The 23,104-nt window shown below is 40.4% G+C and overlaps 2 protein-coding genes across 2 annotated transcripts in view; both read left to right on the forward strand.

The window, feature by feature from the left end:
* The window catches only part of FAM189A1 (family with sequence similarity 189 member A1), a 240,997-nt gene that overhangs the window by 168,215 nt on the left and 49,678 nt on the right, over positions 1 to 23,104 (forward strand). The window contains exon 3 of the mRNA XM_043490192.1: positions 15,313 to 15,423. Coding sequence (XP_043346127.1) covers positions 15,313 to 15,423 — 111 coding nt within the window. The remainder of the gene's footprint in view (positions 1 to 15,312; positions 15,424 to 23,104) is intronic.
* Positions 8,170 to 9,704, forward strand: NSMCE3 (NSE3 homolog, SMC5-SMC6 complex component). Its single transcript, XM_043490194.1, has one exon. The coding sequence runs from the start codon at positions 8,294 to 8,296 to the stop codon at positions 9,149 to 9,151; it is 858 nt and encodes a 285-aa protein (XP_043346129.1). The 5' UTR covers positions 8,170 to 8,293; the 3' UTR covers positions 9,152 to 9,704.

Consider the following 23,104-nt stretch of genomic DNA (forward strand, 5'->3'; position numbering starts at 1 on the left):
ACCACTACAATATTGTAAAGTAATTAGCCTCCAACTAATAAAAATAAATGGAAAAAAAAAACAGAAAAAAAAAAACAATTAAGAAAGTATGGCTTTCTCAGCTTGGTAATCGAGTTGAAGAAATTGGAGAATATGAATTAGGGTATCCTTTAGAAAAAAATGATATCTGTGTACAACCTGGATCAAATTTCATATACATTTGTCTTTTGTGGCTAAGTATAATAACATTATGGACACAAATTTTGGATTAAATGCAGCCACAAAATTAAGAGTTGCTTGTTCCTTAGAAGAAAACCTAGGATAAACCTAGACAGTGTATTAAAAAGCAGAGACCACTTTACCAACAAAGGAGGTGAAACCAGTCAATCCTAAAGGAAATCAACCCTGAATATTCACTGGAAGGACTGATGCTGAAGCTGAAGCTCCAATACTTTGGCTACCTGATGCAAAGAGCTGATTCACTGGAAAAGACCCTGATGCTGGGAAAGGTTGAGGTCATGAGGAGAAAGGGGCGACAGAGGATGAGATGTTTGGATGGCATCATCACTCAGTGGACTTGAGTTTGAGCAAACTCCGGGATATAGCAAAGGATAGAGAAGCTTGGCTTGCTGTAGTCCATGGGGTCGAAGAGTTGGACACAACTGAGCAACTGAACAACAACAATAGAATCATAACATTTGGTGAGAGGAAAGACAATTTTGCTTCTTTCCAATCTTCAAAATTTTTCTTTCTTTTTTATTGCACTGGCTGTGACCTCAAATAAAATGAACAGACATGGGTATGGATAGAAGGTTTCTTTATTTTCACATCAGAGGAGACACTTTAAATATTTCACAATAAAGTGTGATGTCTAATGCAGACTGTTTGTAGTGACTGTTTAAGTTTCTGTTTCAAGACTGCTAAGGCTTTGTTTGGTCAGTTTTTTTTTTTTAAATCATGAATAGATATTGACTTTTCTCTTATAATTTCTTGCTGTCTTTTGAAATGACCATATGAGAGATCTCCTTTATTCTGTTAGTATACTGAATTACCTGGATTTCAATTCTCATGTTGAATCTCGTGATTTTATTTCTTTTTCTTAATTCAGGGGTTTTGATTATTTATTTATGAGGGGCTTTCATCTTGATTTTTCAAAATGTTCATGTCAGATTTTTATGTTAAGTTTATACTTTCTTCATAAAACACAATGGGAATAGTCCCCCATTTTCTTTTCTGGAAGTATTATCATTCGTATTATTTCTGTTTTAAAGTTCAGTAGAATTCACTAGTGAAGGCACCCAGATCTGGGGTTTCCTTTGAGGGGAAGTTTCTTTTTTTTTTTTTTTTGAGGGGAAGTTTCGAATCACAGATTTATCTGCTCCCAGAACCAGTCAAACTCTTCTGTGTTTTTGTATCAGTTTTGATTGGTTGTGCTTTTCTAAGAATTTCCCTTTCCATCTGTTTTCAAAGGTCTTGGCAAAGGTTGCAGTAATATTCTCTTGTTACCCTTTTCCTGTCTGTAGGGATATGCCCTGCTGTTGTTCACACCTTCGGGAGAGAACATTGAGCTCGTTCTGGGAGAGAGTTGGGGCTGATGGAGGTTGCTGCCAGGGCAAGGGTACTGCTAGGACCATACTGACCACAGCCCCCACCTCACCCCTGGTCAGGCTTCCCCCATGGCCACTCCCTGGAAAAACCCAGCAGGAAGCCTTCTAACAAGAGAAACAGAGCTCCCAAAGACCCCACTCCAACATGAGGGGTCTGGAGCTAAGATATCACAGCTTCATCACCAGCACACCTCCCACCTAGGGCTTCTCAGTGTCCTCAGGACCCCACCCCACCTGGAGGAGAATCCGTCTCCCCACTCTGCTTCTTGTTCCTGGGGCGAGCTGAAAGTGTTTGGGCCCAGGCTCTTATCAAAATATCTCTTCTTCTGTTTCGAGAATCCTTATGAACAACTGTGTTATAATTTACATTATCACTGTCCATTAGGGTTTTTAAATAAATATTACAAAATGTGCTCTGTTACTTCACTGTCTTCCCCTCCCATGGATCCTTGTTTGGTTGTGTTCTTTGGTGTGAGTGGCTGTAGTGTTTTCACAGCAGCCCCCTCAGAAGATACACTCCCCACCCTGCACATCCTATAATCAATTCCTTTGTGCTGATATGATAATACTTTGCCTGGTAGAGAATTCTTAGGATAGAGTCCCATCTTTTCTCTAGTCAGTAACTGTGATTCCATTATCTACTAGTTTCCAAGACTGAAAGCAAGAAATGTGATGATAAGCTGATTATTTCTAGAAAGAGTTTGTTGTTTTTGTCTGTGTGGATTCATGCTTATATGATTTTTGTCTCTTCTTGAAATTCAGAAAATCTGCCAGCATGTATCTAAAGTCTGCCATTTCAGAACACTTTCAAGCAGAAAACCTGAATAGCTTCTTCTTTGATGTTGTTTGTTTGCTTCTTGTCATTTTTTTTCCTCCCCAAACTTGTAAATTATTTAAAATGTAAAATTATTTACTTATTGTGCCTCCTGATTCTACCCTTCATAACTTGATATTTCATTTGTGATTTTCATTTCATTAACTTTTTGTTCTGTATTATGTGACATGTCTTTCATTTGAGCTTCCTAAAATAGTAATTTGGTTTTCCGCAGGGAATATTCTCTTTTATGGTGCCTCTACTGAAGTTTTAAATGAAAAAAATCAAGCATTATTCTATTCTAGAAGCAGTTTGTTGTGCTCTAATAATATCTCCTTATGTGTTCTCATTATGTTTCCATTATATGGACTATTTGTTTCCTCCATTAGTTCTGCCCCATGGTAGCCATCTGTTCTAGAATTCAGCTCTCTCCTGCCTTCAAATCACTGTGCATCTTAGGAGTTTTCTTTGCCTGATCATTTTTTTTTTAATTTTATACATCCATTTATTTTTTATTTATTTTTTGGCTGTAATCTTGCTCCACTACCTGAGCTTCAGCAGCATCTCAAGCCTACATCTGAATGGCTACAGATCTCAGAGCCAGGTGGAGGGACTGGTACCTTGGGACTCCTACATCTACAGGTATCAGTTGAGGTGCTCTGGAGCTGCTTTTAGCCTCAAGTGATATAAAAACGAATTCACAAAAGCTGAAACAACAAAAGTAGTTACTGTCTTAGAAGATAAACCCAGAGGTGGACTGCTCTAGAGTTGGCTGGGTCGGCAGCCTGGCATAGTTTTCAAAATATGTGCAAGGAGCTGCCAGTGACAACCTTGTATTTTTAAAGTCCCGCCCCCCCAACTATGTAGTCATTTTCAATCCCTACCAGTCCTCACTTAACAAGCACCCTTGCTTCCTGCCACCTCTGATCCTAATTCTTGACCACTTACGTAACCTCGTCTTTTTCTGTCTTTGTAAAACCTCCCTCATTTTGTCGTCTGGCGGAACACAATTCAAGTTTTTCTTGGATCTGTGTCTCCAGGCTTGCTGTGCCAAAAAATCTCCAACAAACACCTCTTTACTTCCAGTAGGTCTCCATTCTGGGAATTTTTGGTTAACATAGGTAACGATACCTCATCGAGTTCCATTCCTATGAAATAAGGCTCATTCTTCAGCACCCTGTTTTCCCTGGCAGAATGGGTTTAGAATTTGCTCAGTTTCAAGTGAGGGTAATCTACTTTCAGGAAGGTACAGCAGGAGGAGGGGATTTTACTTGTTTCAGTAACTAGTTCTCCCCGGGAGTCTGACCCTGAACTCCCGATCTCGGGACTCAGACAGCAGCATGGGGACTGCTCCTCCATCTCTTAGGTCTCCTCTGAATTGGCTTGCACCTGAGACAGGTGAATCCCTAGCAAAGGCAAAGCTGGCTGGGCGTACATCACCCATCAGCTTGTTTACTAGGAGGAAAGAGAACCTGTGTGAACCCCTGAGAGGAAACTGCTTGGACTCCTGACCAGTAACTGAGCCACGTGCAAGCAGAGAAGAGGGCCTCCGAGAGATGGGGAAGGACGGATACAGAAAAGAGGACAGAAGCAAACAAAATAAACAGCAACTGATTGGCCACTAATAAGACCTTATGTGTTTGTAACCTTTTAACCTAGTAAGCCTTGATGGTTTTCCTAAGTAAAAGACTCTGGGTGATTGGAGGATGCATATCTCTTGAAAAGAGTCCAAGAGGAGGCTTCTGGGCCAAATGGCTACAACACTTGAAAGATGCTGCCTCATTGAGCCCATCTCTCCACTCCCTTTCACCACCCATAGAAGGCTCTGTTGCTACTTAATCAATATATTCTTTCCTGAGGGACAAAGTGTTATTAGGTAGTCCTATCACATGATTTAACCAGGATGGATCTTAGTTACACGTGAGCACATACAAGGGGTTTCATTAAAAGCATGAAACTATCTGGATTGCTTTTCCTGCCATCTATGCGCTGACATAGCATCTGCCTACCCACCCACCCCAACTACTGTGTTCACGTATTATGCTCCATCCACTTCCTTCCATTGGAAAAGGCAGAGAAACTGCTCATACGTGGCGACTGCATGCTTTCTCATTGCTTTTCATCCCCAAAAGTCCCTACCTGCTTTTCTTTTTAAGTTGTGTTGGTTTCTACTGTACAATAATGTGAATCAGTCGTAAGTATACATATCTCCCCTCCATCATGAGCCTCCCTCCCACCCTTCCATCTCACACCTCTTAGGTGATCACAGAGCACTGAGCTGAGCTCCCTGTGCTATACAGCGGCTTCCCGCCAGGTATCTATTTTACCCATGGTGGTGTATATATGTCAGTGCATTGAAATATATATATTACCTACCTGCTTTTTGCACTAGGTTGAAGTCATAAAATTTAAAATCTTCTTCTATTTCTGTAAGAACTTCCACTGAATGAAGAGGAGAATCTAGTAGATAATAGAGATGATTAGAGCTTCTTAGCAGGCATTTGCTACCAAGGAGATGAAATAAAGCAATTAATTACTTAGAGGCATCTAAAGAGCAGTACATACTAGGCATTTCTTTGTTCAATGGACTTGAAATTTCAGCTAGCTTAGTTTTTGCCTCAAATAAAAATTTTTTTGGGGGGTCAAGTAATAAAAATACTAAGTCATTAACATAAAGTGTTTGCACATGTTTTTCTTTTTTAACCACTTGTTCTTATTCCTCCACTGGCTGAACAAAAAGTTATAAATATCACATTCACTTGAATTTGATGAATTTCCTTACAACTTGAATGTGTGTAACTTCTGAGGCATGATGTCACAATGAAGTTAAAATTCACTGAAAGTATATTTTTAATTTATCTCCCAGTCAAGAAAATCAACATTGAATTTCACTTTTTAAAAGAAAATTAATAGTACCTTGGTAGTTTTTTCCAGACTTTTCCTGATTTCTGTGTACATGTGCTTCACTGCAGTAAACCTCTTTCTACATACAGCTTTGACAGCCCCCAAATACCGTTGGCCCTCCATAGCCACAGGTTCTGCACCTGTGGATTCACACAACTGCAGATCGAAAATATGAGAAAAAAGAAAAATCCATAAAGTGCCAAAAAATCAAAACTTAAATTTGCTGAGTGCTGGTAACTATTTACATAGCAGTTAAATTGTACTTATAACTGTTTGCCTAGCATTTATATCATATAGATTTTAAAATAATCTAGAGGTGTTTGCTGACGTGCATGGGTTATATGGAGATTCTATGCCATTTTGTACAAGGGCCTTGAGCATCTAAGTATTTTCATATCTGAGGGGGTTCTGGCAACAGTTGCCAGAAGCCAAGGGAGGACTGTTTTAACATAAAACCCCTGAAGGAAACACAGGCCCTGTGCTAGGTGTTTGGCAAACCTCTCACTCTTAGTCCCCTGAAGCCTGGACTAGTAGTCTCATTTTGCTGATTCGGAAACAGAAGGGAGTATCAGCAGCTTTCCCTCTAATCTAGGTCCATCTGACTCCTGAACCTTTATTTTTCAAGGTCCTGGGGTATCTGTGTTCTCTGTGTGCTCAGCATGTGGTTGAAAGCAGTCTCTGGAGGCAGGCTGCCAGCCTTAGTTCAGATCCACAGCTTCAACTTCCTTGCTACAGGTCCTTGCTACAGTTAACCTTCTTCTGTGTGCCTCAGTTTCTTCATCTGTATGGAAAGCATAGGCCTCGCAGGGCTGTTGTGGAGATTAAATGAGGTAATACCTAGACTACTTAGAAGGTTTGATCCAAGGTTACCTTTGTGGTGATCATTAGCTGCTGCTGTTTATATTTCTTATTACTGTTAGTGTTATTACTACCACCCTCATCACAACAGCTTCCAGTGTCAGCCTGAGGTGGAATGTGGCCTGGGTGACGTCTCCCTGCAGTGCGTAAAACATCACCCTAATCCTATTAATTTGCGACTCTATTTTCCAGACACTGTGTAGAGAGGTGTTTTAAGACTTAAAACTGGTATTTTTTTCATCCATTTTGAGTATGACAATCTGCTATCTGGGTAAAGATGTTGGTAATGGACACTGCTGATTTTCACAGTCACAGGGGTCACTAGACCTGTGGGATTACTGGTTAACTGAAGTAACCTGAGCAAGACAAAACACTAAAAAATACCCCAGCCTAGCTGTTGACAACGGCTTTCCTCTTATTTCCCATTTCTGTCACCTCTTGGTAGATTTTTTTAAACTCAAGATACAATTGATCTTTCTGAAGGGACCTTTTGCAGAATTCTCAACTGTAGGAGGTTTCTTTGCACTTGAGTTTAAATTTTTATTTGCAAGGAAACTGAAGCAGATGGATTGTCCCATTGTGAAAAAAAAATGAGTGCCTTGATGATACATTTGTTTTTCTTAGCAGGCTTCTGCCATTAAGATTGATGCTTGGGGATATATTGTTAGATCTTCTGTGGAACAGAAAGTTATTATTCATAGTTTACCAGATTTTAGCATACTTGCATCACAACACAGAATATCATTTTACGTTTAGTATTGCTTTTCCAGCGCCATTATCAGATTGCATTTTCATAGTAAATTACAACAAAATTTTATGCTACCAACATTTAATGAAATTTTAATAAGGTTGTGTTTTGATGTTATTATTCAAATAATGTGTTGTGAATTGCTTTCCTTTGAATATATTTGCATTAAAGAGGAACTCAACTTGATTTGGTTCTTTGAAGAGTTTACCCACTTTCTGGTAGCTTTAAGAAGACAAAGAGGGAAATTAAGTTTCGCCTTTGCAAGTCAATAAATAGAAAAGGAACACATTTGCTAGGATCTGTGGATGTAATGGCAGCAGATTACAGATGGTTTGAGTTAATGAAATGACTCACGTTGGCTACTAAAGCGGCACAATTAAAAATATAAAGTGGACATTTCACAGATTATGAGGGTTGATAACCTGGAGTTCTCCCTTTCTCATTGATCTCTAAGGCTAGAGACTCACATGTTAGCAATACTTGGTCAGAGATGCCGCAAATTAAATGGTCGTCTCTTGAGACCGACTTCTCTGTTGGTAGCATTCTCTTAGCCATTTCTGCCAAATTTGTGGTTGTGAGCCCAAGGCACATACTTTCCATGAGCACGTGCTTCCAAGAGATAAAACTCCCCGGACCAAGCAAAAACCCTCCACTTATCGTGCTTTCTGGGGTGACTGCCATAGCTATCCGGCTGACAGAGTTGATTACACAGAGTATCAATGCTGAAAGGTGAGGAGACGGAGAGCCCTGCTTGCGAGACGAGGCTGTGTTTACCATTGTTTCTAAACAGACTCGGGCTTTAGAGAAAGTAACTGGTGGAAAATGGTGAGAAGGGGCTGGCGAAGGCAAACTAGTAGTCCTTGGGGTCTTTTAATTCTCTTTACGCCCAGTTTTGTGTGGAAAGAAATTGCTCTTACTTCCTTTCCACGCTCTTCGCCGTCTTTTTCTACCACATTCATCCTGGGAGTTTCCTTCACCTACAAGCCCTGATTTCAGAGCTCTAGACACTCAAGTTTCTACAGCCCTGGCCTGGGTGCGATCCTGAGCCAAGTCGCAGTCGCTCAGGAGCTCTGCTTCCTGTTCGCCATCTGCAAGGTTTGGTAATAAGGACGACACTTAATCATAATCATAATACAACCCGCAAGGCTGCTTAGGAGTACCGGCTTTTTACTGCCGCCTCCCGCGGCCGCTGGCCAGACGGGAGCGACCCCTACACACGGCGCGGCCTCGATGACGCAACGCGCAGCCTCCGTGACGTAAGCGCGCAGCTTCTGTGACACAACCACTTCTCCTCCGGGCCCGCCCACGGCTAACCGACCCTCAATCCCTGCCACCGCCGCCGGTTACCGGGAGTCCGCGCTGTCGGGGTACGGCCGCCGCGACATGTCGCAAAAGCCGAAGAGCCGGGGCCGGCCCAGCTCCCAGGTCGAGCGGGAGCCGGATGGCGGCGGCGAGGAGGCCCCGAGCACGTCTCGCGGGCCGGGCGGCGCCGCGTCGCAGCGGCGGGCCCAGGCCTCCCCGGCGACGGGGCCGCGCTCGCAGAAGCAGCTGGAGCTGAAGGTGGCGGAGCTGGTGCAGTTCTTGTTGATCAAGGACCAGAAGAAGATCCCGATCCGCCGCACCGACATCCTGCGGCACGTGGTTGGCGACTACAAGGACGTGCTCCCAGAGCTGCTGCGGCGGGCGGCCGAGCGCCTGGAGTACGTATTCGGGTACCGGCTGGTGGAGCTGGAGCCGCGCAGCAACACTTACATTCTGGTCAACACGCTGGAACCGGTGGAAGAGGACGCGGAGGTGCGCGGCGACCAGGGCACGCCCACCACTGGGCTGCTGATGATCGTGCTGGGGCTCATCTTCATGAAGGGCAATAGCATCAAGGAGACCGAGGTCTGGGACTTCCTGCGGCGCCTCGGGGTACACCCCGCCAAGAAGCATCTCATCTTCGGGGACCCCAAGAAGCTCATCACCGAGGACTTCGTGCGGCAGCGATACCTGGATTACCGGCGCATCCCGCACACGGACCCCGTGGACTACGAGCTCCAGTGGGGCCCGCGCACCAACCTGGAGACCAGCAAGATGAAGGTGCTCAAGTTCGTGGCTAAAGTCCACAACCAGGACCCCAAGGACTGGCCGGCGCAGTACTGCGAGGCTTTGGCGGACGAGGAGGCCAGGGCCAGACCCCAGCCTGCGGGCCCGAGTCCAGCCACTGCCCCTGCCCCAACCGCTTCTCCTGTCTCTTGAAATCAGACACACCACAGGGCCCGCTTCCCCCCACCTCCACGCCGGGGGAAGGGCTGGAGGTGGGAGGGAACATCTTGCTTGCTTAAATGCGTGGTAGTTCCAGGACGTGTTTGCAAACTTTTCTTCTTGTAATGTTGTAAGTCATTTTGATTATAAAATTTCATTTAGAGGGTGACTTTTTTTGTTTTGATTTGCTTCAGTGTCTGTGTTTTTTGGTGTAAAGATCTTGCTAGCTTTATAAAGCGAGTTGGAAAACTTCCTACCCTGATCTGGAAATGCCAAGGAAATGTAAGCGAACTGGCCCTTGTCCGGCCTCTGGACTGCCCCACTCTTTAAAGGAAAAGTCTTTGTAAGTTGAAAACGGAAATGTAATTGCCTATATACCCTTTTACCTTAACGCAGCTATCATCTGTTTTCTATGTATATAAGCGTTTTGAGTCATTCTATGCGTATTGCAGTTTACATTGATAATTACTGTGCTATGTGGCTGACCATTTTGTTCAATTTTTTTTGCTACTATAGTTACAATAAATACTATTTTTTAAGCAATTTAGCATTGTGCATTTATTTTAACCCTAAATCATGAGAAATAAATTTCATGATTGAAAACCTGTATCGTAAGGGAAAAAGAAAGCAATTTTTGCTACATATCATTGAGGTAAATAGTGTTTTGTTGAAGTTGCTTTACCTATATGTGTGACATACTGGATCATGATGTAAAATATATTTCTGTGGATCATAGAAAAGTTGATAAAAGTCTTAGTGATTAACCATGCCTATTTGGGAGTCAGACTATCTGGGTTCAGAGTCTGCCTAACTTACAAATTTAAGTAGATTAATTGTTGTACACAGACCTTTCCTCACCTATAAAACGGGTTGATGCTGCCTGTTACCATGTATGGTAGTGTGATAATTAGGTATGGAAGTTTATGTAAAGTTATGGGCACAAATTTGTTTAAATTTGGCTTTTTTTTCCTTGGCCTAGGACTGTTAAATTTTTTTCAACATTTTCTTTCATTCTCTTGTAAATCATGACTGTTCTTCTAGTCCGACTCTACTGTGTGGTTTATGGAAAAACATAGCTCACCATGGAGCCCACATAAACAGAGCAGAAAGTAAGATCCACCTAGGCTTGGAGGGGGTATCTGCAGTGTAGTGAACAGGATATGGGATTTTGAGGTTGTCTGACATCTCAGGACAGTACAGAACCCACCTGCCAATGCGGGAGACCCGGGTTCAGTCCCTGGGTTGGGAAAGTCCCCTGGAGAAGGGACTAGCAATCCACTGTAGTATTCTTGCCTGGGAAATCCCAATTCTAGCTTGGTGGGCTACAGTCAATGAAGTAGCAAGTAGTTGGACACGGCTTATCAACTAAACAGCAGCAGCCTGAGTGAACCTGAAAGTGAAAGTGCACGTCATTCAGTCGTGTCCACCTCTTTGTGGCACCGTGGACTATGCAGTCCTTGGAATTCCCCAGGCCAGATTACTGGAGTGGGTAGCCTTTCCCTTCTCCAGGGGATCTTCCCAACCCAGGGATTGAACCCAGGTCTCCCACATTGCTTTTGGATTCTTTACCAGCTGAGCCACAAGGGAAGCCCAGGAATACTGGAGTGGGTAGCCTATCCCTTCTCCAGGGGAATCTTCCCAACCAGGAGTTGAACTGGAGTCTCCTGCATTGCAGGTGGATTCTTTACCAGCTGAGCTATCAGGGAAGCCCCGAGTGAACCTGAGGCAAAACCCATTTGACCTGCTTTGGTCATGTAACAGGAGAAAGTATTGGTCATGTAACAGGAGAAAGTATTTCTGCTGTGTTAGGACACCAAGATTCTGGAGTTATTTGTAACCTGTCCTATCCTGAATGATTCAGAAGTTGAGGAAGCTAATACTGGGGACATTGGAAAGAAGTGTGATATAATGGAAAAGCATTTGGTAAAAGCCCTTTTTGTAGTGACTTGAGCAGGTTGTGCACCTAATGAACCCAATGACGCTGAAGTTAAACAGTACATTGGTAGCAGAAGTGTTGGTGGCTGTGGCTACATTTAGGAAAGCAAACAGGAAAGAGATGAACTCAGAAAATATTTGACTGGTTTGTATCCAGGAATGAACAGAATACAGAAGTATGTTGATATGTAACTGCATCTGAACGCCCAATTGGTAAATAAAACAGAAGGCTAATTAAATCACATTCTCAGGCAAAAATCAAATCTGTGTTATAGTTGTCACTCTCATTGTTAAAACACCTGAATGGATTCAGGTGGTTTAGGGTAAAGATTAGGTAGGAGTTGGATGCCCAACAAAGATTTTTAAAAGAACAATACAACTGAGAGAAGAAGAGTTGAAATGTGGCCTGTCCACTGAAAGCATGAAGATCAGAGGGGCACAGTCAAATCAGGGGGAGGAGGACGGAGAGGAGCACAAAGGAAGTAAATATGCTTACAGCAAACCTAAGGTGTGTGTCTAGAAAAGAAGTACAGGTATACCTAGTGGCACATGGCACCAAATGGAATCAAATTGGGGTTTTTTTCCCCGTTATTTTATAACTTTTACTGGGGTAAGTTGATTTACAGTGTTGGGGGAGGGATAAATTGGAAGATTGAAATCAAATTATTTTGGAAGAGTCGATCTGTCAAAACTTTGCCTGAACTTTCATCAGAGTCTATGACTGCTTGAGGCCTAAATAACCCTTAGGTCTTCACTTTTTATGAGCCAACACCTATAGAAGGTACTGCAAAGTGTAGAATCCCAGAGTGGAATCAAGGTACGTAGCCCCTCCAAATGTCATGACCTCACCTAAGTTTAAAAAAAGAAAGACAGGAAATTCCGTGGTGGTCCAGTGGTTAGGACTCAGCTTTCACTGCCGAGGGGCCCCGGGTTCAACCTCTAGTTGGGAAACTAAGATCACACAAGCTATGAAGCATGTCCAAAAAAAAAAAAAAAAAGCTACCCCTAGGAGAAGGGAGGAAGTAGAATGGATGAGGGATGAGATAGAATAAAAGCTAGACTTACTTAAAACTCTTATGAATATGACTTTGATTCTTTTATATAATTGCAAGCAATATAAACTCAGAAAACCATCCCTAACAAAAATGAGACAATAACCTAGGTTCCCAGTTGGTAGCATAACCACACATAAGGGAACCATGGTGACTCTAGGACACCATAATTTGGCTACATATCCTGGTAGAATGTTCTCTAAGAATAAAAGGAAACAGAAAAATCTTTGTTTTCAATAATCATGTTTTTGGTGGTAGTATTAGCATTGTTATTTTGAGACCTGAGGGTATCATGAGATTAAATCAGATGGTTAATTATAATGAGAAGTAAGGTTTGGGGCATGGTTGAAAGGAAGTAGAGATATAAGGTTGATGTGATTAAATAAAAACCCTGTAGTTGTGAATTTGAATCCAAGATTGCAGTATGAACACATGATATGTTATACCTAACAACTGAAAATGCTTAAAACAGTGACCACCCAAGCGGCAAGAGCACCTTTAGCTTGAAAAGTGTGTTATCTAAACGTTTTTCAGTCGATAATTCTTGTCCAGCTCTGCGACCTCATAGACTGCAGCACATCAGTCTTCCCTGTCCTCCACTGTCTCCCAGAGTTGGCTCAAATACATGTCCATTGAGTTGGTGTTGCTATCTAACCATCTTATCCTCTGTCAAATCCTCTCCTCCTACCCTCAATCTTTCCCAGCATCAGAGTCTTTTCCAATGAGTTGGCTCTTCTCATCAGGTGGCCAAAGTATTGGAGTTTCAGCTTCAGCATCAGTCCTTCCAATAAATATTCAGGGTTGATTTCCTTTAGGATTGACTGGTTAGATCTGCTTGCAGTCCAAGGGACTCTCAAGAGTCTTTTCCCGCACCATAGTTTGAAAGCATCTATTCCTCGGCACCATTCTCTTTGAAAGGAATCAGGGCTTACTGGTGAAATGTCTGATTTCAGGACTAGGGCAAGAAATGTGTATGATGACCCTGGAACATGATAGCTTCCAAAGTAAGTTAGTATTGTGTCAACTTGAATTGAGTCTCTCTTGCTAATGACTCCAGTGACTGAAACATATCCAACGTGTTTAAGTTTATCCTTCATAATGACTCAAATACATACACACACTCTGAACAAACAATACCTTTGAAGAAAACTAGGGACCCAACTAATTTTTTTTAATTGTGTGAAAAAGATTGTATTTGACTCGTTCTTTAATGAAGGAACCAGTAAGATGTCACTACCAGTCTAAAAGAGAATTCACAGAATGTACACACATAGGCAATCAAGAATGCAGAAATGAATTTACAAAAGATGTAAAAGTGGTCAGCATCCATGGAGGGATAATCATTGCATTCCACCAGATAAAATTCAGTTATATTTCTAGTGTCAAAAATCATTGCACTAGCATGAATATTCTACATCTTACTGAGTTGTAAAACAAAGACAGCAAGCACAGGCAACTCAGAAAGGTGCACTAGACAGGATCCAGTATTTTTTTTCCCCATTTCAAAGTACAAGTTTTCATGATACTCTCCCCCTTCTTGATTATATTTTTTAAAGTTTTCTTTCATTAGATTTAAGTGTAGCAAGAGTATTAACTAACCCACATAGGCTTGAGTTTATTTTGCAAGTCTGGCAACATATCAGCTAATTATTTTGAAATCTGGAAGATAAATGGAAAGAATCTAACATGTATCCTTTCCCTATACGAACCTATACTTTAAGGAAAACAGTTGATGAGGAAGCGTCTCCTTCTATATCTTGATTTCCATGAATAAAGAGAGTAGAAATGATGGCTTTAGACTAGCACTAATTTGGAAACCCTAATAGATGAATGGACCTCAGCAATCCTGAAATATGGCTGCTAAGGAATGGTGACACAGATGTAGAAAACAGACTAGTGGACACAATGGGAGAAAGAGAAGGTGGGATGAATTGAAAGAGTAGCATTGATATATATACTACCATGTGTAAAATAGATAGCTAATGGGAAATTGCTGTATAGCACAGGGAACTCAACCTAGTGCTCTGTGATGATCTAGAGGGGTGGGATTGGGGGGAAGAAGGTTCAAGAGGGAGGGGGTATGTGTACACTTAGGGCTGATTCACACTGTTGTACAGCAGAAACTAACAACATTGTAAAGCAATTACCCTCCAATTAAAAATAAATTTAAATAAAGTTTTTTAAATGGCTGCTAATATCACAGAGTGATATTATTTACCTTCTGTTAGTCTGAATCTGATCAACCTCTGGATCTATCCATGAAATTACAAAATTTACAGAAGATGGAGAAACATTAAGTGACAGGAGACAAGCAAAGTGTAGGCTATAGAAAACTCTAAAGGATTAGTGAACAGATTTCAAGGAAGAAAAGGCCCATAGTGGAAGGAAAAGCACATTAATTTAAAAATATCTAAAATTCAGAGCCACCAGTTTCACTGTATGGAACTCCTTTGTATCTTGTATAACCTGATTCAAACAAAATATGAAGAAAGGTTGAAACAGTTAAGTGTGAATTTTAAATATATTAATGCATTATTAAGAGACATGATGGCAGCATTTTATGTTTTCAAAAAGTTTTATTATTTTAGAAATATACACTGACATATTTAAGGATGAAGTCATGTGCTGTCTAATATTTGCTACAAAATAATTTGGAGGGGAGAGAGGATAAATGATAAAACTGATGGTGACTGGATTAATCACCCCTGATGCTGGGTGATGAGTATGTGGGTGGGATTCATTATACTATTTTCTTTGGTTTTACATGTGTATGAAATTTTCCATAATAAAAATTAAAAGACATAGACTTTCTAATAAATATATTTCTATCACTTGATTTTCTTTAGTAATTTACATATCACTTATTTTTTAGTATGTTATCAGTAATGCTATAAAAAAATGGAATGTATAGTATTTTCAAGTTTAGCTTCTAAAATATTTTTATATTTCAAATCAAATCATGGTTTCTGGCTATGTCTTTTCAGACACTACCTTTTCTATTTGATTTAAGGTAATATGATTTTAAATTTTTTAACAATGCTTTCCTTGGAAACATAGAAATGTTATTCGTGCAATTATTTGATGGTCTGAAAGTTTTTTGAAAGCCAAATAGTTTTTCCTCTGGTCTCTCCCAGTAAATGATCAATTCCTTATCTGGTTTGTTTCCAGATAACCTTCTTCATGCTGCTCTCGGCAGTGTGTGTGATGCTGAACTTGGCTGGTTCAATCCTTTCTTGTCAGAACGCTCAGCTCGTCAGCTCCCTGGAAGGCTGTCAGTTGGTGAGTAATGAAAGGCAAGCCGTTTGATAAAGGTCATGGACTTTGATTTTACATGAAAGTGATTTCAAAAATAATTTTACTGTATCCTTGGGTTTATTCTGATGTTTCAGCATTGTCTAAGGAATTCATGATGATTCATTTTTTAAAAATTCTCCCAAATCAATATTGGTTCTACTAGTAAACCAGTCCCTATTAGTGTAGCACTGTTTTAGATGTCTAGAGTTTTGCCAAGACAATGCACTGGTGATAGCAAACACCCTCTTCCAACAACACAAAAGAAGACTCTACACATGGACATCACCAGATGGTCAACACCGAAATCACATTGATTATATTCTTTGCAGCAAAAGATGGAGAAGCTCTATACACTCACCAAAAACAGGACTGGGAGCTGACTGTGGCTCACATGATGAACTCCTTATTGCCAAATTCAGACTTAAATGGAAGAAAGTGGGGAAAACCACTAGACTATTCAGGTATGACCTAAATCAAATTCCTTATAATTATACAGTGAAAGTAAGAAATAGATTTAAGGGACTAGATCTGATAGAGTGCCTGATGAACTATGGATGGAGGTTCATGACATTGTACAGGAGACAGGGATCAAGACCATCCCCAAGAAAAAGAAATGCAAAAAAGCAAAATGGCTGTCTGAGGAGGCCTTACAAATAGCTGATAAAAGAAGAGAAGCGAAAAGAAAAGGAGAAAAGGAAAGATATACCCATCTGAATGCAGAGTTCCAAAGAATAGCAAGGAGAGATAAGAAAGCCTTCCTCAGTGATCAATGCAAAGAAATAGAGGAAAACAACAGAATGGGAAAGACTAGAGATCTCTTCAAGAAAATTAGAGATACCAAAGGAACATTTCATGCAAAGATGGGCTCAATAAAGGACAGAAATGGTAGGGACCTAACAGAAGAAGAAGATATTAAGAAGAGGTGGCAAGAATACACAGAAGAACTGTACAAAAAAGTTTTTTCACGACCCAGATAATCACAATGGTGTGATCACTCACCTAGAGCCAGACATCCTGGAATGTGAAGTCAAGTGGTCCTTAGGAAGCATCTCTACAAACAAAGCTAGTGGAGGTGATGGAATTCCAGTTGAGTTATTTCAAATCCTGAAAGATGATGCTGTGAAAGTGCTGCACTCAATATGCCAGCAAATTTGGAAAACTCAGCAGTGGCCATAGGACTGGAAAAGGTCAGTTTTCATTCCAATCCCAAAGAAAGGCAATGCCAAAGAATGCTCAAGCTACTGCACAATTGCACTCATCTCACATGCTAGTAAAGTAATGCTCAAAATTCTCCAAGCCAGGCTTCAGCAATACGTGAACTGTGAACTTCCAGATGTTTAAGCTGGATTTAGAAAAGGCAGAGGAACCAGAGATCAAATTGCCAACATCCGCTGGATCATCAAAAAAGCAAGAGAGTTCCAGAAAAACATCTACTTCTGCTTTATTGACTATGCCAAAGCCTTTGACTGTGTGGATCACAATAAACTGTGGAAAATTCTGAAAGAGATGGGAATACCAGACCACCTGACCTGCCTCCTGAGAAACCTGTATGCAGGTCAGGAAGCAACAGTTAGAACTGGACATGGAACAACAGACTGGTTCCAAATAGGAAAAGGAGTACGTCGAGGCTGTATATTGTCACCCTGCTTATTTAACATATGCAGAGTACATCATGAGAAACGCTGGACTGGATTAAACACAAGCTGGAGTCAAGATTGCTGGGAGAAATATCAATAACCTCAGATATGCAGATGACACCATCCTTATGGCAGAAAGTGAAGAAGAACTAAAGAGCCTCTTGATGAAAGTAAAAGAGAAGAGTGAAAATGATGGCTTAAAGCTCAACATTCAGAAAACTTAGATCATGGCATCCAGTCCCATCACTTCATGGCAAGTAGATGGGGAAACAGTGGAAAGAGTGTCAGACTTTATTTTTGGGGGGCTCCAAAATCACTGCAGATGGTGATTGCAGCCATGAAATTAAAAGGCAGTTACTAAATAAATAAATAAAAGACACTTACTCCTTGGAAGGAAAGTTATGACCAACCTAGACAGCATATTAAAAAGCAGAGACATTACTTTGTCAACAAAAGTCCATCTAGTCAAAGCTATGGTTTTTCCGGTAGTCATGTACGGATGTGAGTGTTGGACTATAAAGAAAGCTGATCGCCAAAGAATTGATTATTTTTAGTGGTGTTGGAGAAGACTCTTGAGAGTCCCTTGGACTACAAGGAGATCCAACCATTATTCTAAAGGAGATCAGTCCTGGGTGTTCATTGGAAGGACTGATGCTAAAGCTGAAACTCCAGTACTTTGGCCACCTCATGTGAAGAGTTGACTCATTTGAAAAGACCCTGATGCTGGGAAAGATTGAGGACGGGAGGAGAAGGGGACGACAGAGGATGAGGTGGTTGGATGGCATCACCGACTCAATGAACATGAGTTGGTAATGGACAGGGAGGCCTGGCTTGCTGCAGTTCATGGGGTCGCAAAGAGTCAGACTGAGTGAACTGAACTGAACTGAAGTAGTGATTATATTCTAACATTTGTTGCATTGATTTTTCTTTCCACTAAATTTTTGAAAATCAATTTTGTAAGTCTGTTTTAAGTGCTGAGATAACATATAAGCTTGATAATGAGTGCATCCAAACAATTTAGTTCTCATTTTCCAATTTAAAAAGAGAATTATCTTTTCAATCCTGGAAAATTGTAGATGGTCTGCTGTGGACTTGGGAGGGGGTGATTTTTGTTTGTTGAATGAAACCATTATTTTTTATCATGAGTTGGCTTCTGGTTTGGTTATATTGAAACATGCATGTGGTATGTGGTGTGTGGCTGGGGTGGAGATCAATATATGTCCCGTGACATTCGGTGCAAGTGCCAAGTGACCCCTGATGTGACCCTGGTGGCCGAGTATGGGGCACTGGCATTTGTTTCTTTAACTTAGAGCCACGCCTCTGATTTTCTTGGCCTCCAAAATCACTGCAAATGGTGACTGCAGCCATGAAATTAAAAGATGTTTACTCCTTGGAAAAAAAGCTGACAAACCTAGACAGCATATTAAGAAGCAGAGACATTTTGCTGACGAAGGTCAGTGTAGTCAAAGCTATGGTTTTTCCAGTAGTCATGTATGGATGTAAGAGTTGGATCATAAAGAAGGCTGAACCCAAAGAAATGACGCTTTCGAATTGTGGTCCTGGGACTCTTGAGAGTCCCAACTAGTCAATCCTAAAGGAAATCAACCCCAAATATTCTTTGGAAAGACTGATGCTGAAGCTGAAACTCCAATACTTTGGCCACCTGATGTGAAGAGCTGACTCATTGGAAAAGATCCTAATACTGGGAAAGACTGAGGGCAGGAGAAGGGGGTGGCAGAGGATGAGATGGTTGGATGGCATCACTAACTCCATGCACGTGAGTTTGAGCAAACTCCAGGAGATAGTGAAGGACTGGGGAGCCTGGCGTGCTGCAGTCCATGGGGTTGCAAAGAATCAGACACAACTGAATGACTGAACAACAACAATGCCCTCATAGCTCCCCATGCACTGGCCATCATTTCTGAGAGGTCAGGCGCTGTGTTGAACTGCTGCTGGCATTTTTATAAACAGTGTCCAGTGTTTTTAGTTGTTCTCAGAAGAGTAGGGAAAGGCACAGCTCCATCATCTTCTTGGAAGCCAAAATGCTATTGATTTTTTAATATTTCATATTTTGAAATATTTTGTTGACTCTAAAACTTTTCCCAAAATTACCTTTTAGTTTCCAGGTGGACAGCCATATAAGCTGAGAAAATAAAGGTGCTTTCCCTTTGTGACAAATATTATAGAGCATATTTTTTCTTAACTTTTTACATTGATTAATATGGATTTAAATCCGTATTTAGTACCTTGTGATGCAATAGAGCTTTTTAAAATTTATTTTTTTTAACTGAAGTAAAATTGCCTTACAATGTTGTGTTGGTTTCTGCCATACAGCAGGACAAATCATCTGTAATTATACATATATCACCTCCCTCTGGAACCTTCCTCTCCTCACCCATCCCACCCTTCTAGGTAGACCTTTTTTTATTGTCAGTTTTATTGAGATATAATTTACATATAACACTGTATAAGGGTGTACAGCATAGTGATTTAAAAAAAAAATTTATTGGAATCTAGTTGATTTACAATGTTTTGTTAATTTCTGCTGTATAGCAAAGTGCATCGGTTATACATATACATATATTGACTCTTTTTAGCTTCTTTCCCCGTACAGCATTGTGATTTGAGTTACATCATGAGATGATTATCGTAGTAAGTTTTGTGAACATCCATCATCTCACATAGATACAAAAATTTTAAAATAGAAAAACACTTTTCATGGTGGATAACGAATGGGTAAGTTGAAGACTATGGACACAGAGACTTAGCAAGAGTGGAATTTAAAAATCATCCATGGCTAATCCTCTTATTTTAGAAATGGGCGAAGAGTGAAAGTCTGTATCAATCAGATAGTTTATATAAACCAGAATCCCACAAATCCTTACTTTTACATCCTATATGTTGGATCTGAAAAAAAATCTCTTCTCAAAGCCATGTTAAAACGGACACAGAGACTTGTTTTTGATTTAAAGCACAATGAACACCTATAGAAATGTCACCCAAAAATGCTTTTGTTTCTGGAATAGAAATGGAAGAGTTAGGATTCATATAAAATTTTTTAAATTTTCAATTGAAAATTTTTTATCTTTACTGATACATTTGTGAGTTCACATGAAGTTATTAGAAATAATAGAAATCTTGTTGTTGTGTATTGTTCTCAGTCCTGTCCAACTCTTTGTGATCCCATCAACTGTAACCTGCCAGGCTCCTCTGTCCATGGGATTTCCCAGGCAAGAATACTGGAGTGGGTTGCCATTCCCTTCTTCATGGTATCTTCCTAACCCAGGGATCATCAAACCATCGTCTCTTGGATCTCCTGCATTGGCAGGCGGATTCTTTACCGCTGAGCCACCTGGGAAGCCCAGAGATCTGCTGTACCTTTTTTCAAATTCCTTCCAATGATAACATATCACATCCACAATACTAACATTGATACAATCAGATTTCCTCATCTTTATTTATATTCATTTGTCTGGATGGGTGTGAGAGTGTGTCTATTGTTTTATGACATTTTGTCACTCATGTAGGTTCACGTATCCACCACCACAGTCAAGACACAGAACTGCTTCAATACTGTGAGGATCCCTCATGCTGATCTTTTTATAACCACATTCATTTCCCTTTTGCCCACTCTTAACTCCTGGAGACCCCAAATCTGTTCACTATTTCTAAAAAAAGAAACAACAACTCATTTCCAAAATGTTGTGTAAATGAAAACATGCAGTATGAAACCATTTGCAACTGGCTCGTTTTATTCAGCATGATTCCATGGAGGTTCATCCAAGGTGTTGTTGTGTATATCAGTGGTCTATTCCTTTTCATTGTTGGGTAGCCCTGCGTGGTACGTAGGATGACAGCATGTTTAACTAATTACCTGCACTACCTCTGGTTTTGTCTGTTATGAATAATGCTGGTGTGAACATTCACGTATGTATTTTTGTGTGAACATAAGTTTTCATTTCTCGGGGATGAATATCCAGGAACACAATTTCCATATTATAACTGTATGTTTAGTTTTTTAAGAGACTTTTCCAGCCACACTTCTGTACATTTTACATCTTTATCAGCAATGTATGAGTGATTCAGTTTCTCCACATCTTCATTAGCATTTGGCGTTGACAGTATATATATATATATATATATATTTAGTCATTCTCAGAGATGTGTAGTGATATGCTATGATTTCATTTTGCATTTTCCTGATGCAAATGATGTTAAACCTCTTTTCATGGGTTTCATTTCTATCTGTATATACACTTTGGAGAAATAAATATGCAGTGGCATATCTGAAAAAGGACTAGTATCTAGAATATATGAAGAAATCTCGACATTGAACAAAGAAGTCAACCAGAAAATGAGCTACACACACAAACATTTGTCTTCTTTCTGGAAGACATTATTTAGAATTGGTATTGATTCTTCTTTAAACATTTGATAGGATTTTCTAATGAGACCATCTAGGCTTGGAGATTTCTTTTGGGGGAAATTTAAAATTATAAAAATAACTTCATTAATAGTATAAGGCTATTCAAATTGTCTGTTTCCTGTCCTGAGTTGTGGTAGTTTGTGATTTTTAATAAGTTGATTCATCTCATTTAAATTGTCAAATTTGTATGTGTAGAGTTCATATTATTCCCTTACCATAATTTTAATGTCAGCAGAGTCCAGGGCTTCCCAGGTGGGCTCTTTGTAAAGAATTCACCTGCCAATGCAGGAGACACAGGAGTCGTAGGTTCTATCCCTGGGTCGGGAAGGTCCCCTGGAGGAGGGCATGGCAACCCACTCCTGTATTCTTGCCTGGAGAATCCCATGGACACAGAAGCCTGGCAGACTACAGTCCATGGGGTCACAAAGAGTCAGACTTGACTGAGGGACTAACATACATGCAATGATATAAATGCCAAGGGGACTATCTATTTCATGGCTCTTTGAAAAGATTCATCAATCAAATTGTCTGGGGTTGCTGATATTTGAATGATACTTAGTTATTTAGCAGATCTTTCATTTTTTCATGCCTGTGATCTCTTTGGGCATTGAACAATTTTAAAGCCATGAGTATAAATAGGAAATTTGGTGGTTCAACAGTAAAGAATCTGCCTGAGTGCAGGAACCACAGGAGACGCAGGTTTGATCCCTGGGTCAGGAACATCCCCTGGAGTAGGATATGGCAACCCACTCCAGTATTCTTTCCTGGAGAATCCTATGGACTTAGGAACCTTGTGGGTTAAAATAGTCCTTAGTATTCTTCCATAAATATTGTCTAATATTTTTAAAAGTTTATATTTCTCTGTAAGAAAAGTTTTGTCTATTATATCAATGGTAACAATGATAATAAATTCTAGGGCCGCTTTCATCCCACAGGTCCCTTATGAGTGTAGGTGTGGGGAGAACATCTCATCTTGATTTTTTTCTTGATTACACGTATGAGTTAATAATTAAGTGGCATTTTAATCAGCTTATAAAGGTAGAAGTCTTTTTCCTCTTTTTTTTCTATTGTGGTAAAATACACATAACATGTACCATTTTAACTATTTGTAATCATGAAATTCAGCGGCATTAAGTACAGTCACACTGATGTGCAGCTGTCACCACTGTCCGTTTCCATAACTTTTTCGTCCTCCCAAACAGAAACTGTTCTACTAAACACTAACTACCCTCCTCCTCTCTCCCCCAGCTCCTGAAAAACACCATCTACTTTCTGCCTCTGAGATTTTTGATACCTCTAGGGACCTCACAAGGAGTGAAATCATACAATATGTGTGTTTTTGTGTCTGGCTGATTTCATATAGCTTAATGTTTTAAAGATCTCTGTTTCCTTTAATTGATAAGTTTAGCCTATTTATATTTATGCTTATGAACGATGTTTGGTCTCAATTCTTTTGACCTATGTTTTACGTGGTGTGTTGACATTTTTACAGGGTGCCTCAGAACTGCAGAAACACATTCTTCATTTTTTATACCTCCCTTTGATTTGGCCTGTGTCCCCTGATGTAGGAAAAATAAACATGACCCTTATCACTGCATTGTGA

This window comes from Cervus canadensis, chromosome 17 (assembly GCF_019320065.1).
Source record: "Cervus canadensis isolate Bull #8, Minnesota chromosome 17, ASM1932006v1, whole genome shotgun sequence".
Classification (NCBI taxonomy): domain Eukaryota; kingdom Metazoa; phylum Chordata; class Mammalia; order Artiodactyla; family Cervidae; genus Cervus; species Cervus canadensis.